Source organism: Poecilia formosa, unplaced genomic scaffold (assembly GCF_000485575.1).
Source record: "Poecilia formosa unplaced genomic scaffold, Poecilia_formosa-5.1.2 Scaffold219, whole genome shotgun sequence".
NCBI classification, from domain to species: domain Eukaryota; kingdom Metazoa; phylum Chordata; class Actinopteri; order Cyprinodontiformes; family Poeciliidae; genus Poecilia; species Poecilia formosa.
Genome location: NW_006800158.1, coordinates 435,111 through 454,576, shown reverse-complemented (window position 1 = coordinate 454,576; position 19,466 = coordinate 435,111). Strand labels below are relative to the sequence as shown.

Below are 19,466 nucleotides of genomic sequence, written 5' to 3'. Positions count from 1 at the left end.
TTGGGTAAGTTGACCTAGAATCTAAAATGAGCATGAAATAAAACATGTCAGCATTGTCCTCATTGGAAACTGCTATTGCTATTAGGATTATATGTCTTGAACATAGCTCTGAAATATTAGGAAAAGTAACTGTTTAGATTACAGTGGACCCCTGGTATATGCAGGAGATGGGTATAACAGCAGATCATGAATTGGCAGAATCCACAATTATATGAGACCTCCTCCAAAAAAATTGTTTGAATACCTAACTTCTGGATTGTCCCTTTGCAAACACCAGATGGCATGTCAAGGATTGCACCCAGGTATTCCAGTTTCCCAATGTCCATCTTGTTTAGAATATTTTAGGTATGTTCAAATACTAATTTGAAGTCACTCTTTACATACAAATCTGTAAATAGATTAATCCACAGTACTGAATCGTGAATAAGTGGCTCTTCCACTTTTTAATTACCTACACTCATCTACACTTGTCCAACTGCTTCTTACCATAAATAGAAATACCTAGTTGGTTTGCCTTTATTAGTACTCAAGATAAATTTGGTGTCAACACCAAAAAAAAGTTAAATCAAAAGTTAATCAAGTTAATCTAACGTAGAGTAACAACCTTTATTTAAACATTTTGTGAAACAGTCAATACAATAAAATAAAATAAAAAAAGTTTGTTAGAGGACTGCAGTCTTATGAACCTTCAGACCAGGTAACGGGCTTTTCAGTGTTTAAATATACTGTCAATTTAGAAGATCTCAAGAGGAATTAACTTGACAGCATCTATTGTGTCATTTAGTTTCCTCAATTTAGGATGATTTTAATCCACTTTCTGTACAGCAACGGAGAGAGATCACCAGTTTTTCCACTCGTAATGCTTGATGAATAGTTGCACCCAAAGAGTACAATGGAAGACAATCTGGGGAAAAAAAGCATTCAAATGGATGGAATTTTTGAGAGCATTGCACAGAGAGGATGGCTGAATGCCAAATGAAGGTGGTATTTGACAAACTGTAAGTGCTGTGTCAATCTGAACGGCCCAGTATAAAAGATGGACAGAGCACTTGCAAAATTATTGATTTAGAAATCACGTGTACTTGTCTAGCTCAGTGAGTGAAGAGGATGTGGGAGAGAGATAGGATATATACAAAGCATGGCCCCAGTTAGTGGTCTAGAATTAAATTATGACCGAGCTGACAGGCAAGAGTGATGGTGTAGGATAGCTGGCGTCCTCTGAGCCTGGAACAAGCGTTAGAGGAGTGTTTCCAACATGGCTGAAGAGTTGTTACTGTGGGCCATTAGGAGGTTGTGGACTCTGACAGTCTAGGCATTTAGCCATTGGTAACTTGATCAATAATTAAGCCAGTCATTGATTAGATTTATGATGAAACATTTACTATACAGCATTTGGGAAATACAGTAACAATCAAATATTTACATACACTTTATGAAAACACAAATCACTTAGTTTTGATCAGACAGACTATGTGGCAATAAATCAAAATCCCAGGAAGTGATGCAATATGCCTTGCCCAGTCAAGTAGAAAAAAACCCATAAATCAAGTAAATATGAAACACTAGTAGTAACTGCTAATATGCAGGAATACTCTAAACATGTTCATACCTTAAAATTATGTACTGTTTTTTAGTCATAATTTCAAACTTTTATTTTACTTCCTTTCTTGATTTATTTGGTGGCTTTCTTCTGTTTTTGCCTTTTTATCTTTTCCTACATTGATAAGTATTCATACTGCTTGATTTTTACATTACTTTTAAATGACAAACAAATGTCTTTTAAGCACTGCAGCTGTATGTGATAGATCAACACAAAGTAATTCATAATTATGAAGTAGGAAGAAAAATATTTTTTTACAATATATTTTACAAACTGAAATCTGAAATGGGTTGGCATACATTTCTAATCTGCCCCTTTTCTGTGCTGACCTTAAATAAAATCCTGCACGGCCAAGTTAGTTAGTTTCATAAACCATCTATGTGGAACTTGTTCTCAAATATAAATTCAGTTTTTGTTTGCGTGCATGCGTGCGTGCGTGTGTGTGAAAAAGCTGTGAAATCCACAAGCATTATGGGGGAATCTGTCAACAGGACAACTATTAGTCCAAATCTGAGATGTTGGGAAAAGAATTCCATAAGAACTCCTGCTTACAGTTTGCCACAAACCATGTAGAAGCTGATTTTTTATTTTCATTTTTCTTTTGCCTACTTGATGTTTAAAATTTAACAAGCAGCATTCACTCCTCCATGACAGCTCCTTCCATTATGTTGTTGACCTTCAATTCAATTTCAATTTCATTTTCAGTAATTCGTTTTTTGTTGTGATAACCTAAAAACCTTCGGGAGTCAGCCGACAGGCATAGTGCAAGAAGTGCAGATGGTACATGTGCAATCTGATAAAGTGCAATAATAATGATAGTAATAGTTCACCCATTGCAAATGCTTAAATGGACGGAGGGGGGAAAAGGAGTCAATGATGGTCAGCAGTCTTACAGCCTTAGGGTACAGCCTGTTGACCATCCTAGTGGATCTTACCTGTATGTTCTCCATGGCAGCCTTTGGAACAGGTGAAGTGCTGGGTGGTACTGGCTTCTCAGGATGTTGTGTGTTTTGTGTAAATAGCAGGATATGTAGACAAAGATCTCCGGCAGGTTGCCAGCCATTCTCACCACCTTCTGGATTGCTTAGCTGGAGAACCACACTGAAAGTCTGTAGGTTACCAAACTTTGGATAGCAGAGTTGTAAAAGTTAATAATAAACCTTTTAGGAAATTTGGCTCTCTTTAGATTCTTCGGATAGAAGGGTCACAGTTGGACGCGCCATAATGGTGATTTATCAATCCAGGTTAAGTCATATAACAGCCCCAGAAACCCAAAGCTGGAGAGTCTTTCTCCTACCTCATTGTTATTGTAAAGTGGTGAATGGATGGACAGGCAAAAATGTCCCATTATGTCATTTGTCTTTTTGTTGTTAAAAAATAAGTTACTGTGAGATCGACCACTTTGTTTTCTGCAAACCTGGTGATGTGATTGGATGGTTGGGAAGCAGAACAGTCATGTGTGTAGAGTAGTGGACTGAACACACAGCCTTGAGGACCCTTATATTGGTGCAATATAAGGGTCCTACTTTCACACACTGGGAATGGTTGGTTAAAGTTTAATTAAGGTTAAAATCTTATGTCCAGTTATTTAGTAGACTGCTTATCCCAGTTCCAATAGGAGTTTGTTTGGTAAGATTGTGTTAAATGCCAAACTAAAGTCAATGAACATAAATAAATGACCCTCATCAGAATATAGATTTTAAATTATTGAATAGGGCTGGGCAGCAAAATGTGGATTTTCAAAATGCTGAATTTAAATTCATGCTACATCTGTAAAATATTTCAGAACCACAAATCAATTTGTATTGCACTTATAAATGTATTATAAGTGTATTGCATTTCATAAATACGCCCTTTTTTTGTATCATTATTATTATTACTCCACAGGACATGAGCCAAACAAATTGAGCAAAGGAGCAGCATCACTGGTTAAGGCTGGGAAAGCTTTAGCCTCAGACCTAGCGTAGCATTATTTTAGAACAGTCTTTGTCTGTTCCTCACAGGCAGATGAGAAAATGTTCCATTCCAACAAGTAACAAACACACCGCTGATGAGATGAAGATTCTGTACATTTGACCCAGTAAAGGTTTTGATCTTTCTTTTTTTTTGTATCATTTAAACTACTACTGTAGGAAACACCAGCAAGATGATGTCACTATTTATGAGACCCTTACTTTCATAGCTAGTAGGTTTCACAAACTACATGTGATACATTCTTGAAATTCTGCAGATATATTTATAATTGAGAGGAAAGCTGAGTGCTTTTCAAATGTCATTTTTACATTTTCTATTTTTTATATATGTGCTACAAAGGTAAGGAAGTTCTGACTGTGTCAGCTTAGTGTGGATCATCACTCAGGAAAACCATTTAAAGGAGAGAGTCACCTCTTAAATACCAAGCAGACACGTTTTTTCCATTCTGCTAGTCGTCCATCTAATCTTCCAAGTCAAATAAACTGCCCAGATCAGAACAAAGACACAAAGGTCAATAGTTAGATTGCGAGGGGGAAAAACTGAACTCCAGAGCCAGTTTAATATCCTTCTAGACCAATTTGTGTTGCTTTATGGAGAAGGAATAAAAGAGGGAACAACATGGGTGCAAATAAGGAGTATGACTCACTTTTTCCTGCTGACAGAAAATCCGAGTGCTGCCCCCTGTTGTACGTCAAGTAGTACTGCCTAGATTTAACTGAGCAAAGTTTTTTGTTCAGATCCATATTGAAACAGCGTGATTTTACTGTGTTTTTTTTTATTCGTCTGTCCAGGTGTCCACATTCTGATCGCGGTGGGCACTGTGATGATGGTGGTCGGTTTCCTTGGATGCTACGGCGCTATTCAGGAGTCCCAGTGTTTATTGGGAACTGTGAGTTGGTTTTATCCTGCAGTCATTCCAGCCTCATAAAGTGCCTTCTAATTGTTTCCTTTCTCTTTCCTCTCTACTGCAGTTTTTCGTCTGCCTGGTCATCCTGTTCGCTGGTGTAATTGCTGCTGGGATCTTGGGTTACATGAACAAAGACACTGTAAGTGGAAACAGAAGTGGAGACTAAAGTAATGTACCATGCAAAAGTATTCACACCCAGAACTTTAGCACATTTCATTACATGAAAACCACAAAATGTTTTATTTATTTATTTTTTTTTTAGGATTTCACATGACAGACTAAAACAAAGTTTAACATAATCAAGTAGGGAGAAGGAAAATTATATATTTTTTTCAAATTGTTTACAAAAAACATTGGAAAAGTGTATCCTGTATATTTTTAGCTCCTCTTTGTTGTGCTTTGTAGAATACAAAGTAAAACGTGACCCTTGTCAGATGGCTGTTCATACTGAGCCAAGTTCTGGTTCTGCCTATTAATAGGAAGTTTTCCTCCCTCCTGTTGCTACATGCAAGCTCAGTATGAGGTGTTTCTGTAAAGTCAATGACAACACAATCTGCTGGGTTTCCTTAGAACAAATTTTAACAAATGTATGATTGGACCAAAAGGACTTTTTTGTAAAGTGAGGCACTTTATAAATAAACTGAATAGAGGAGTTAAAACAACATCTTGTTTGGGAAATGTTTCTACCACCTTTGCACATATGGATGCTGAAATCTGCCCATAATTCTCTCCAATTTTACTCAAGCGCAGAAAAATTATAGGTGGACAGTATCAGAAAAGTTTTCCAATTTAATTAAATTCTAGAATTTGACTGGGCCTCTAATGGTTTGATTTGAACCATTCAGTTGTCCCACTGGAAGATAAACATCCATGTCCATTATCAGTCTTTTGCAGCCTCTAGCAGGATTTTTTCTAGGATTGCCCATTAGTTGGCTTCATTATTAAGTGAATGGTCTGGTATGAGTCGCTTTTAAAATGGAAACAAAGTAGCTTTAATTTTACCCAGTTTATTCTCGTGATATGCAGATCTAACTCAACATCCAATGGAGCTGCAGAAGAGAAACTGGACTACAATGAGTTAGTTGCCCAAATTATGAGGTAATCAATAAGAAATTCACTTCAGTATTACAGTTTTATTCAAAAACTATGCGTAGAAAGCGAAAACAGTCTTACTGACTTGAACATTTATACAGTTTTTAACTCTAGCTGGGACTTGGCTCTTGGCCTTGTTCCCTCTTCTGGTGCATTAGCCACCAGAAGAGGACGAAGGTGAGAAGCTGAACTCAGATAAAACTTTACCTGCATTTCTACTACAAATGTGTGCAAAACCTTGTCAATATTTGGCTAATGTTGAGACAGTTTTGGATTTTTCCATTAACAAATAAAGCTATTTAAGACCACATGTGAATGAGTTTGTTCACACATTAGTTACTAAAAACATGCTAGGCCATCATCCTCCAATTACTTCCTTTCTTCTTCTTTGTGGTTTGTGCTGCCAGTTTAACGTTCGGGTGTTAAGTGACTTGTGTGAAGCAAAAAAAGTTTTCATAGCAGCTTTGTGAAACAAACAAATTTTGATCCAGCCAAAAACCCACCTCATCCTAGCGCCAAAATCTTTCCTTGACAAAAGAGTTTTTGAAATTGGCAAATTTATGTTCTCAAATTACGCAATTATATGGTCAGTGAATTTGGTTTCTGACATGATGCCTTTGCATAGATTGTAGGTAATACCAGAACTTTCACTGCATAACCAGCTGCTGCCTTCTGTTTGTCACTTCTCTTATTCAGTCAGAGCTCCAAACCACCTGCCACCACCTTTTGGTTCTAATGTGGGTGAAACTGCTATTATAAAATCTGGTTTCTTTTCCAGGTTTCAAAGGAAATGAAGAAGTTCTATGACTCTGTCTATGACATGGCCATATCAGACACCCTTAATGACCACACTAAAAAGAAGGCTGTTGAACAAGTGCTCAAGGCCTTCCATGAGACGGTACGACCATGTTAGATTGAAAACTAAACCAGCAGAAATGAACTGTGTAAAACCGCCTCTTGGAACAAAATCAAGTCAAAATTTGGTGTCTTGTAAAAAACCTTTTAATTCTGTCATCTGTGTAATGTTTTTATGTTTCAGCTTCAATGCTGTGGTAAGGACAAGGTGACCTCAGCTTTCTCAGTGATAACAAGTAAAGTCGGCTTTCAGGACGTCTGCTCCAGCCAATGGACCTTTGTTGTAAGTAATATCACCTATGTCAGCATTTTCCTTTTCACCCTCAGCCAGAAACAGGCTTTTGATAATATGTCCATTTTCAAGGCTTTTCTAGACCGCTTTATGTTCATACACCCATTATGGAAGTCTATATTAGGCTCATTTTGTAGTTAAGTACAAATTATTAAATGCAATTCAAGTTCTACATGCCAATTCAGCAATTTGTAGGTACATTTAGGAGCCATGTTTTTCTTTTGTTTTTTTTAACCAGAAACAAAACTTTCTACACAAGTGAATTTGACATTTTCATGTTAGTTTATTTCTTATTCTAGAGCAGTATTGTTGAGAATTCTAGAGATAAATAGCCTTAACGTAAAATTGGCTTTCTCAAGCTTTACGTTATGCTGTGATGACAACCTCACATCATAAACATACTCAGAGTGTTGCCTTGATTATATCATGCGTGTTTGAGAAATCTTTTAATCTCCATGGCAACCATTCAGCTGTGCCAAACACCTGGGTGAACTTAGCACTGCTTTCAAGAGGCAGCTCCTCTGTGGAGCTGCAGTTTCTAAGCTTCCGATCTTTCACCGCCATGACTCTACCACTCAGCTCCTTCAGACTAGCCAGCAGCAATTAGCAAACACCTGAAGGAACTGTGCATCTACTGAGCTCAACATAAAAGCTACATCTCAGTACAGCGCTTACTCGAGTTAATAGAACAGCCATGTTGTAATGACTTCCTGAAGGCAGAGTTTTAGAAAGAGCAGGAGTTTTTAAAGAGACAGAGGCCCAATTTCAAGGCATTGAACTGAAATCTAATGCCTTGAAATTTTTTTAAAGTTCTATTTGATGTTTAACATTTTTACCACTATTGAAGGTAACATAGTTACCTGATTGTGCTATGAAATGCCTCTGGAAAATACCTAGGACTGCTCCTTTAAAATGTTCACAACCTACATATAATGTTATTTATTAGTAACTGTTTTTCTTATTACACAATTTCTATTAAATGCAGTTCTTATCCTAGTTTGGGTCAATTTACTCCTTTAAAGTATAACTATTAAACCAAAGAAACTCTGAGCAACCTCCTGGTGGCAGATGTTATTTATTGGGGTCATAAAACCACATTTCCTTTCGGTGGACTATAACCACATTAAGAACATCGTCTTAAATCACTGGTCATCAAATTGGTATGAAGCGTCCCTCTGGCAGTTGCAGACAGGAGGCGCTGACTCTTCATCTTAATGTGGAGCGGTGGAGGACAGCTTTAGCTAATGTTGGAAAGTAATTAGTAACAAAAAAAGCAACCTGTTACTAACTTAATCACTGAAACATGACCTTAAACAGAAAACTAACACAGACTGAACACACCATTCTTAAACTGAAACATGATGGTGGTAGCGTCATGCTGTAGAGGATGCTTTTTTCTGTAGGGACATGAGAGCTAGAAAGAGATGGATAAAGGACCAATGTGAATAAATACTTAAGTGGAGGTTCAGATTAGAGCAGAACCAAAAAAATTAAAGTTAGGCATCAGATGATGTCTAACTTTAAAAGTTTTTCTTTATCTCATTTCACAGCCTGATCTTCATAATATCATGTTGTAGTGATTCCTCTTCTCAGTGAAATGCTGCCTTAAAATCAGAATTGAAATGGGGAGAAAACATGTTTTGGTGTTATTCCAGATTTAAAGGTAGTGACTAATTCTCATTTTAGTCACATTTTAGTTTATTTGTGTTAAATAATCCAATATTTTTGGATTATTTAACACAGGGGTCACCAACTCCAGTCCTCGAGGGCTATCATCCGGTAACTTTTAGGTGTGTCTCTGCTCAAACACACCTGGATCAAATAAACTGCTCGTTTCCAGACTATTGCAGAGAGGAATGAATGCTGGTGAGGGAATTCAGACATTTTGGAGCAGAGGTGAATCTAAAAGTTGCAGGATGGAAGCCCTCGAGGACTGGAGTTGGTGACCCCTGATTTAATATGTTGTCAAAATGATCCATGACCTGTTGAACTCGTTGGGCTAATTTGTTCTAATTTCCTATTACCCTTAAAGTTGTTTGTTATATGTAAGACCTCAGAATTGTTTCAAAAATTGTGTATCTCTGTGATATTTTTCATGTATTGAGGTTGCCATTTTCTCATCTTTGCAATGCATGCTGGGCTGATGGTGTGGGTGTTAGTGGAACTGAGCCTAAACATGAGAAATTAACGCTAGCACTCTGTTGTGAAGGCCCATAAAACGTCTGAAAGGACAAATGCAAGTTTTAGGCAAACGTTTGAAATATCCCAAAAATAAAAGAAGGAAATGTGAATCTGGCATTTCCATCTACTGGTTTCGAGCCACGCCAAACGCCATTTTGTCAGTTGTTTATTCTACACATAGTTATAATAAACAGGAAGTAAAGGTTGCTAATTAGCTTGGAACACACATCTCAGCAGTCCTCTCCTCCCATCCCAGCCTGCAGTGCCTCACCAGCCTCCCAAAGCTGCATTCCTCCCCTCTCAGCTGGAGGTTTGGGCTTTGAAAATTTCTGAGTTCCATACCTCTGGTAAACAGTCATAATTATTGAAAAAATAATTTTTCTCAATAAAAAATTAATTAGTGAGTCTGTGCCTTGTAAGACACAGACTCACTAGTAGATGAGAATGTTCACTTTGTTAGAACTTGGTCAGAACTTGGTTTCCATCTTTCTATTTATACACGAACTGTCTTTCAGAGTGCATACTGAAAAAGGGTCTCTTGAAGCTCACCACCTCAAGTGAGCGTAAACACTTTGCAAAAATGAGGATGTTATACTGAATTTTGTTGCTTCAAAATGCACACATAAAACCGCTGATGGAAACATGGCTTAAGTTTTTGTAACCCACTATTCTCATATAGTTGGATTAATGATTTGATCCTGATGCTAACCTTGAAAGGCTGCAGCTCAGGGTTTGCCAAGCAGTGGCAGCACAAACACCAGCTTCTTCTGATTCTCCTCTTCCTCCGTTTGGTCCTCCTCATCGGGAAATGAAGATTCCCATCAAACGGGAATCTTCATTTTCCATTTGACATTTATGCGTTGTCTTCTATTCAATGTGTTAAAAGAGAAGAGCTCAAAGTTACTCAGACATTGCTTTCTTGGGTGGATGGAGCTAGCACCTCTGCACCCCCTCTACATTTTCTACCCAGGATGCATTGCAGCATAAACAATACAGTAGTCAAATTTCTAAGACTAAATAGCCCATGGTATTTTTACTGTTGTTTTTCCGTCTGAAATAAATGTCTCTCAAAGTTTGAGTAAACCTTTCCAAAATACCTGAGGGTGCTTAATGCTTCACAATGTTCAGACCAACCAAAAACACTACATATAAAAACTTTATTTTGTTGGCAAGGCATACATGTTACTTTATATGTTATTTTTTACTGCAAATAACCTATTTGATCTAACAAATGAAGAAACAAGATTCTGGACAAGCTGTGTTTGCTCCTGATGCAGAGCAGGAAGAGAAAAAAAAAGCTTTTTGCAAAATGACATGCTGAAAAAAAAGGAAATGAAAAGTGCCAACCACAAAACATTTTACAGATGAAGCTTGATAATTGGGAACTACCATTTCCTCTTCTTACACTGCAGTATGCATAGCTCTGCAGAGTTCATTTGTTCACTCCAGTTGTGAGTTAAAATTTTTGTAAAGCTGCTGCTTTTTTTTTTATAATTGTAATGCATCAGTTAATGTGTGACACAGTGAAACAGGAAGTAGACAGGAAGTCACGGAACTGAAATGATTATCATGAGTGAAGCAGAGGACAGAGAGGAGCCTTGCCACGTAACTCAGCGGCGCGGTCGCTCTGTGGTTCCTGTGAGGCCAGGCACTGAGGGTTAAAACAGCCAAGAATGTGGTGGGGCAGAGCTGCACTAGAAGGGATGTCAAAATAATCAATATCTTGCTATAACTGATATGAGAAAAATGCATTATTCGCATCAAAATGAAATGAAAGCAGACCCATTCTGGCCCAAATAGCCGCATGTCCTCTGAGGTCAGCCACAAGAGACACTGCCCTTCTCCAAAGATCTGCTGTAATCTGACAAATATTCTATGAAATTACAACAGACAGACATGTACAGGGCTGCAGCTGAATAGTTCTGAATATTGCTTACACTGTAAAGCACATGTTTTGCATGCTTCAGATCAATACAATTTGTTATATTATAGAAGGATCCTTTATCTGTCACTCAGCAGTAAAAACTATTTGTATCAACAGCAAAGTAACAGGCAAGTAGAAGCCCATAGAGGCATATGAAAGATAAACAGTTCTAATAAAATAATTCCCCAACTGACTCAAAGGTACATATTAGAAAACAATAGAAATATCCTTTATTGCCCCTCAGTGGAGAAATTCAGCTGCACCAGCTGTAAGCTAAAGGTAAATGGAAGCATGCAGATTTTAGCTAATGAAAAAAATATTTTTATACAAATAAGAGACTGTACATTAAATAGTGTACATGTGTCACTATTTAACATTAACACTTGTCTACTGCTTTACTAAACATGGAAGTGACATTTTACATGATATCTTTTCTGGCCTAATTCTCCCCTACCTACTGGGTTTATCATAATTAACAAGGTTCAGATTTGGTTTTATTGTAATTATTCATTTCCCCCCTTAATATAAAGAAAACTTTTCCTTAAAATAGTGTAGCATCCAGTGATTTTCTTAATATCAAGTTCATTTGACTGTTATCCCAAATTGAGAGTGTTAAAAAAAATTTACTGTAAGTAAAAGCTTCAGTCTGAATCCAAAACACAGGACTGGAATTCTAACTGTGTGTTTGTTTTCAGGACTGCCACGGGAAAATCGACGAACTCTTTTCAGATAAGATTTATCTGGTGGGAATCGCTGCACTGGTGGTTGCTGTCATAATGGTGAGATCCTGAAGATGTTTCTGCTGAGCTGAGTTATTATGTTGTTATTACTCTATACATTGATCAAGATTTAACATTCAACTAAAATACAAAACGTAGATGTAGACTTTTTTATCATATACATAATTGCACAGGATATTTATTGTGTAATAGAAGTCTAATTCTAATCATATTAAGGTCTAGCGTTTTCTTAAAGAAATAAAGCACAGAACCAAAATACATCACTTTGATGGTAGCATATCTCCATGGTAGCAGGTCTATTCATAGGCTTCAAACCTAACATGCTTGTTTTAAATCCAAGCATCTCAAAGGATGGTTAGACTGAAACTCTGGTAGGCTATGATATTTCAGATGGAACATAGTCAGACTTGGCTGGCCAAATACACAGCCTATTTTATCCCCAAAAATGGAATGATTGAGAATTATTCTCTTTCTGTAATTCCTGTAAATGATCTAATAAACTCCATTTAGTAGAATGAACTTTTAACTCTATTATTTGAAGCTCTTACACATAATTTACTGATTTCTGATCAACTTGATTGTTTTAACTGCTTTACACACTGATAACGTCAGTGTTAATTCATTCAGTTCACTACCATTGCTTGCACACACACGTGCACACTCATTAATATCCATTTTTTAGCCCACAGTACTTTGTTTTTTCTTTTTCACTAATGTAACATACCGTTGCTGTAACGTCTACTGTGATGTAAAATAAATTAATACTTTGATTAAAAACAAAAAGAGAGATGCTAAGTCAAGTATGGGTTAACTGCAACTCCATATTACCTTATAATATTCAAGAGCATTATTACAGTTGCATGTTTTTCTCATATTGTTCAATTATCAAGAGCCATTATTATTCAGGAAGATTATTCTTTTTAACTTAAATATTAAATAAGATTTTATGAAAAAATCTTGAAAATTTTATTACTTGTCAATCAATTCTAACTTTGATAACTAGCACATTGTAACGTTTTACCTTGCCTGTTGAGTTCTTATATTAGATAAGTGCCAGAACACTTCTACTGCTTAGTTTATAATTATCATCTGGAAAACAGATGAAAGATGAAAGCAAACATGTTGGTTTGTTGTCACTGAGTGTGATGTCTCTGTTTCTCCTGGCAGATCTTTGAGATGATCTTCAGCATGGTGTTGTGCTGCGGCATCCGCAACAGCCCCGTGTATTAAAGCAGCTGAGTGGATGGAAGAACCACATCAGTCACATCCTGTTTTTCTTTTCTTTATAACTTCAAATTATATCATATAATGCTTGCTGGGTTTAGTCAGCTCTTTAAAATGCTGCCCTGAAAAAAAAAAACACACACACACAAAATCTTCATTACACTGTTCCATGTTTTTTTTATTCACAGATGCTGTCATATACAAGTAGCCCTATGCTTTTACGATGTGTAGCGTATTTTTAATCAATCATTGGTTGGTTCTAATCACCGGTCAAGGTGCTGTAGTTCTTTGGAGATTTTGTTTTTAAAGTTTGTTTTGTGTGTATTGGTTTTTACTTCAGTCCTGCCTATGATCATGCTGATACATTCTCTGTTTTATGGGTTTATTTGACTGTTTTCTGTATAAACTGTATATAAATATATGTTAACAGTGCTTTATGTCTGCCTGAGCATAGACATGGTATTACACAAGGTGTCTATCCAGTAGTTTCTCTTTACTAACCTCTGATTGATTGTCTTGCTTTAGACTGTGTGTTACTAACACTACAGCGGTCGGCCTTATCGACAAACGAAGCTCACCCCGCATCCATGTTAATATGGTATGTCTGCATGAATCTAGTTCATCTCAAACGCTGCTAGGAACACCAGTCACCAGTGTTTCCTGCAAGTATTTACTAATATTAGGAAGAAAAAAAGTTTTTCTTGTACTTAAACTAAACGTTTAGATCTTTACTTACCCTCACCAGCTGCCGTAGTGAATTTAAAAGTGAGTACGACGACAAGACCAAGCCACAACGGAAGTTATGCTTGTAGGTTTATCATAACTTCTGACTTCCTTTGTGGTTTTTGCATGTCGTTGACCACTGTATCCGTCTCCGTTTACATGGTGACGTCCTCCTCTGACCTCTGACCATTGATGTTTACCATCCATGTAAGAACATATTTTAGTAGAGGCCCAGATGGGGCAGAGGCAGCAGATCTGTTTGGGTCCAAATTTACTCTACAAGATGCAGCTGTTGCTCACACACACACACACGCACACACAGCTGCACATCAGCACTGCCTGGAAATACACACCACTTCACTGCATCTTTCTAACCCCCTATGAAGTCTTAGCCTATATAAACCATGCCTTGTAAACTGAGAAACAGTGGAAGTGTGTAATACACCTTTAATGTATCCTAGTAGAGAAGGTTGTAGAGAACAATGTATGCCTTTTTTCTCTTTGTATCGCGATATCTTTGTCTGGTACGTCAAACAAAGTCTGGTGAGGGGGAGAGAGGTGTTCAGTGGCAGGGTCAGCTTTTCCCCCAGATTATTAAAATTAACTAAAAAGAATAAAGTACAGCATTTATTTGGCTCTTAATGAGGACACAGTGCGTTTCTCCAAGTTGATATACTTTCTATTTGACAAAGAATGCTCACTGCCAAAAGTCTGGCCCTCTTTTTGCCCTTGTGGACTTTGTTTTGCCCGGATTTAAAGGGATTAAATGTATTTTCCAAGTAAGTAATTTGCTGGTCTGGTCTTTGTTTCAAAGCATGCTGTGCTGTGATATTGATAAGTCTTTATCAGTGAGTAATACATGAACCTGTAGATAGAATAGAACTCTTCTGACAAAAAATATAAATAATTATCAGTAATCATGATCACAGATTTAAAGAGTTTTACTGAATTAATGGTTATTTTTTTTAACAAACTGTTTTAAAAATCCATGTGTGTCACCCAACTTGGCCCAGGATTATATTTAACATGACAGTTCGAACCATGGAGGGGCCAGTTAGTCCATATCCAGATGAGTATTTTTGATGCATTACATGACAGTATGTTATAAGACAGATAATCTGTGAAAAGATTGATCTTCTCCCTGAGCTACCATTGCCATCTGAATAAATGCAGCAAAACAACCAACCAGCGCCAAGAGGAGGGTTTTGACGCTGTCAATCAACCTCATGTACTCGATGCTCAATGTGCTAATGGTAGAGAAACAACATACCGTTACAGGAAAGTTGTTTATTCAGTCACCAGTGGTCATGCTAACAAGCATAAGCATTCAGGACAGGTTATGCTAGCTGCAGCATTGCAGAGAGAACATGGGGCGTGCAGGAGAGGGGAGAGCAGTGCCACATGGATGCTGATTGACAGCACTATGACCCTCCTCCTGGCTCTGATTGGTTTCTAGTTTCCTGATGTTTTTTTTGTTTGTTTTTTTTCACAGATTTGTTTCATACTACACTCACAACATGGTGACAGTTTCAACAAATATGTAAAAAAATAAAAGAGAAAGAGACAATAAAATTTACACACTGAAGCTTTAAGAATCTGTTACTGTGTGGCCTATAATAAAACCTTTGGTTCACCACCGAGCCCAAGGTTTATTCAGTTTTTGAATAAATTTCAATTTGAAGTTTTCACTTTTCCTTGTTTCAATATTTGAGATTTTTTTTTCTGTCCAGAGCCAGCGGCAGCAGCCGCTACGTTCTCTGCTTCAACACACTTGAATCATTTCATTGGGTCAACAGGGTTCTGTAGAACTTGACCTGCCGATGAGGAAATCAGTCACTTGATTCAGGTGTGAATACAAACAGTTTCAAACATTGCCATTAGGGGGTGCAATATACAAAGAATTTATTTTTACAGATGGCAGACACACAGCACACAGAACACACAGCTTGTGTGTGCATGTTCCTCATTCTGTGTTTGGGTGCTTTCATCTGAGACAGCAGTCTGTGCTCCAGGTTACCTTTACAAACAGAGGAGTTTCTCAAAATGTGATCATAAAAACTCATACAGGGCTGTTCATTTGTTCTGCAGTGCAGAATATAAGCAACACAAAAAAAATGACAGCATGAGTGGCTTTGTCTGGTTTTTTGCAATTTGGTTGACAGGAAATGCTAAGATTTCACAAACGGAGCCCTCCTACAGGAAAACCTTCCTGCATTCCTTTGATGACCAGGGGCAGCAAGATGAGTGAGGGCAGCAGAAGAACAAGTCACAGTTCAGTGAAACACAGTTCAGTAAGAAAATCAGAAGAGGGGAAAAAGTGTTCCATCACAAACAGAAAACAGTGTTATGACCTACAGATCCATGATGAGTTCAGTGTTCAGCCTTATCAGTGACAAACGAGACAGAGAGGAGAGTCTTCTCTGATTCATGTTGACCACATTTAGATTTTAGGTGACTTAAAGAAAAGGTCAACCCTTCCATCTCATGACTCTCCTCTACATTGTCCATCTAATGATCTAATACCACAGTTAGTACGTGTCTGTTTTGCCGCAGCCCAACAGCAGTTGTAGTAAATATGTTTCTTTAACCAGATGGTATATTTCCCAGGTCTGAACCTGGGAAATATACCAATATGACAACTGACGATACAATGTTAAATGATTTTAGTTTGCACCTCAATCCAGCAGGATTGCTGGGCCTTGATGTCAAACTCAAGGCCCACGGGCCAAATCTGGCCCACCACAGCTATTTCTGTGGCCCTCTAAGCCTCAAAGGGCTACAGAAATACAACTTCATTATAACTTAAATATTATTTTATCAGTCAAATCGGTTTTAATTTGTTTGGTCCTTTAGGGCGAAAATACATCAAAATGAAAAGGTGTTAAATATTATTAAGGAGTACAGATTGAATGCAGAGAACGCTATGATATTAATAATTTGTTAATGAACAGTTTTATTTGTATATTCTGCCGTTGAGCACCTTCATGATCTTGATTTGGTCCAGAATGAAAACGAGTTTGAGACCCCTGCAGTAGGGGGACGGTTTGGGACCCTGTAGGACTGTTTGGGGCAGTTTGAGGACAATTTTGGGACAGTTTAGGAGAGTTGAGGAAAGTTATTTTATGGAACATAAATGGCAAGGATTTGAAGATGATTATGTTAAAATGTTTAGAATCATTCAAAAGGCAGTAAAGATCTTGAACAAACCTTAAGAAAATCCTAGAAGTTGTTTTTAAAGAGTCACAGAATGTCAACCTGCTTGGAAAGAAAGTGTGGATTCCTGTTTTGAACAGTGTTGGAAAATGTACAATGTGGACCTGTATGCTGCTTTTAGTCCACATCACACCACCAGAGCTCCTGCCTACGTCTCATACATAAACCCTTTTTTTAAGTGAATATCAAAACATTCTGTGGCGCTTCAGTGTTGCATCCTGTGTCAGGAATGCCTTTGAAGCTGCACACCCTAAAAACACTTTGAGGTAGACACATTACACACATAAACTCAAATCAGAGAAGAACCAGAAGACAAGCAAGCTTTCAATGTTGAAATTCCATTATTATTTAAATTCATTTCATAAGATGCATAAAAATGGGCAGAAAACTGTTTTCCCCCATGTAGATTTCTTTATTGTAAGGATTTACACACTGGAAGATGTTCAGAAACAATCAGAAATATACTAAGTCAAATTAAAATGAAGAGATTGGCTATAATCTGTGGACGTTGTGACAGATATTGGTTCAGTTTCAAACAGGATCCCTGCAGAAAAATCTGAAAAGGAGCTTTTTCTGCAGGGATCCTGTTGAGATGCTACCAATAAGATTTTAGTTTGCATCCCAGCGTATTACACTTTCAAGTTTATGTAAACTTTATAAATATTGTGATATTAAAGGAGTAAAAAGTACTTCTGTCAAACTTTGTTCTGTTCTTATGTAAGTTTTGGAGTCAGATGTTTAACCTTGTTCTACCTGAGAACCAGATGATGGGCAATGTTGCATAAAATGTTGCATCATTTTATGCAAAATTTCTAAACCCCTAAATCCCAATGTGAAAACTGAAGCAGCTTCTGAGATTCATACCACATTGTGAAACTCTTATCACCAAAAACCGCAAGATAATGGTTCCACCATGTGGGGATGAGCGTCTGCCATTACTGATAGAAACCAAAGTTCATTCTGCTGTTTTTCTGTTTTCTGCCATTTGACCCAACTCTGATAGAGTCAGCCCAAGACAGCATAAACATCCTTTAGGTCACCTACTTTGGATTCACCAGCCAACAGTTGAATTGTTTGGATTGCCTCAGCGCTCCTCTCTCTCTCTCTGTGTCTCTGTGCTGCTGCTTTATCTCGACACAGAGTTTCTTGCTGTCTGTTTGTGTGATTAACAATCTACAGTATTGGACCCAGATGCTCTGAATTCCACTCCTCCTTCTTAATGAAAACCATCCCTGCTCACTCAGCAGTGAAAAGGACAAACACAATGCTGTGCTACATTTTAACTGGTCAATTTAGTTTTTCCCATGCAAATTACTGTTGTTTGTTGAACCTGTGCAGTCGAAAAGATAATCTGTTATTATTAATCTCTAATACGTATGAATTATTAGAGTGTAGGATTGTCTGTGCTCGTCTTCTCAAAGGAGCTAATAATTCCACAGCCGTTTTCACACATGCACTTTACAATTTTCTACTGATGCGTTTTATGAAACACAACAGAGGAATGCTGTTGTGTTTCCGTAGACTGACCATGAGACCATTGACAGTGCAGCCAATACCTGGCCAAGCACCAAAATTGACAGCCAATCAGAGAGGCCACTGAAAGATCTGCAGATGTCCAGAGCTCAGGTTGACAGGACAACTGTTCGGTTTGCACTATGTATGTCTGACCTCTGTGGAGGAAAGCTGCTGTTTGCAGTTTGTTGCAGCGTCAATGTGGTAAGATGAGATGGTCCTCATTTAGAAACGGGACCTGGAGCTTCATTTCATCTAACTAATCGTAAAAGATGTTCTGCCAAGTGCTTGTAATGCATCACGCCACATGAACACTTCTTTTATAACCAGTAGTGTAGTTGGAGACATGCCATCTCCTTGCAAATCCAAACATTTGTTTACCAGTCATTGGTGCAAATCAAGCCTTTTCCTGTTGGAGGAATTCCTCCACATTCTGTCCATCAGCCCATTCAGGAGGCCTCAGTGTTTACCACTGTGTTGCACATTGTCTGAATTTCATTTAAAAAAAAAGGTCAGTTGCTCACTGGTCTGCAGCATCTGCCATCATGTTGCTACAACATTTTGGTCTGCACTGTTATGTTGCCATTTTTTCAAAAACTTTGTTTGTCTTCATTCCATTTGCCTCGCAATAGAAAGTCAAACCACACATCAAAATTTATGTGCAAATATTGAACATAAGTCAGAATGTCGTCATGTTCCTGTCATGAGATTTTCAGTGATCCTCTGTTGCTCAAAAAATGAAAGCAAATATACATTTTTAATAAAGCAGTTTTTATTTATTTGTTTGTGTACAAACCTGCAATGAGTAAAATCATTTTTTGTTTTGTTTTGTTTTTAGTAACTAGATATGTTTTAGGAAGTTGGTAACCTCTGGGTTTTTGGGGGGATTTTTCCTCAGGTGTGAAAAGTATTTTTCCCCCCAACATATTTCTACTGATTTTGCTTTTTGTAAAAACTATATCAACCTTAGCTAATATAGAGCACAGCTTTTAAATGTTTTCATTCTGGGCTTGTGTAATATTGAACTGAATGAATAATATAATAATGAATCATGAATAAACTGCACTGAACTGTGATTGACCTCATTTATTGAGTCAGTTTAACATGTCACACCCAGGGCTGATTATGGAGAGATCATCTATAGAGTCAAGAAATGACTTAAGGTGAGCCTGGCTACATGAAGTAGGCTACTAATCTAAAAAAGTAAAACATCTGGCACAAAACCAACA

At 37.5% G+C, this 19,466-nt stretch overlaps 1 protein-coding gene across 1 annotated transcript in view; it reads left to right on the top strand.

Annotated features, from left to right (window-relative positions):
* Nucleotides 1-14,116, top strand: part of LOC103149203 (CD81 antigen) — a 30,366-nt gene extending 16,250 nt beyond the window's left edge. Inside the window, exons 3-8 of the mRNA XM_007568244.2 lie at nt 4,366-4,463; nt 4,546-4,620; nt 6,352-6,471; nt 6,613-6,711; nt 11,521-11,604; nt 12,733-14,116. Of these exons, the coding sequence (XP_007568306.1) occupies nt 4,366-4,463; nt 4,546-4,620; nt 6,352-6,471; nt 6,613-6,711; nt 11,521-11,604; nt 12,733-12,795 (539 nt within the window). The 3' untranslated portion in view covers nt 12,796-14,116. The remainder of the gene's footprint in view (nt 1-4,365; nt 4,464-4,545; nt 4,621-6,351; nt 6,472-6,612; nt 6,712-11,520; nt 11,605-12,732) is intronic.
* Nucleotides 14,117-19,466: the final 5,350 nt, after the last annotated feature.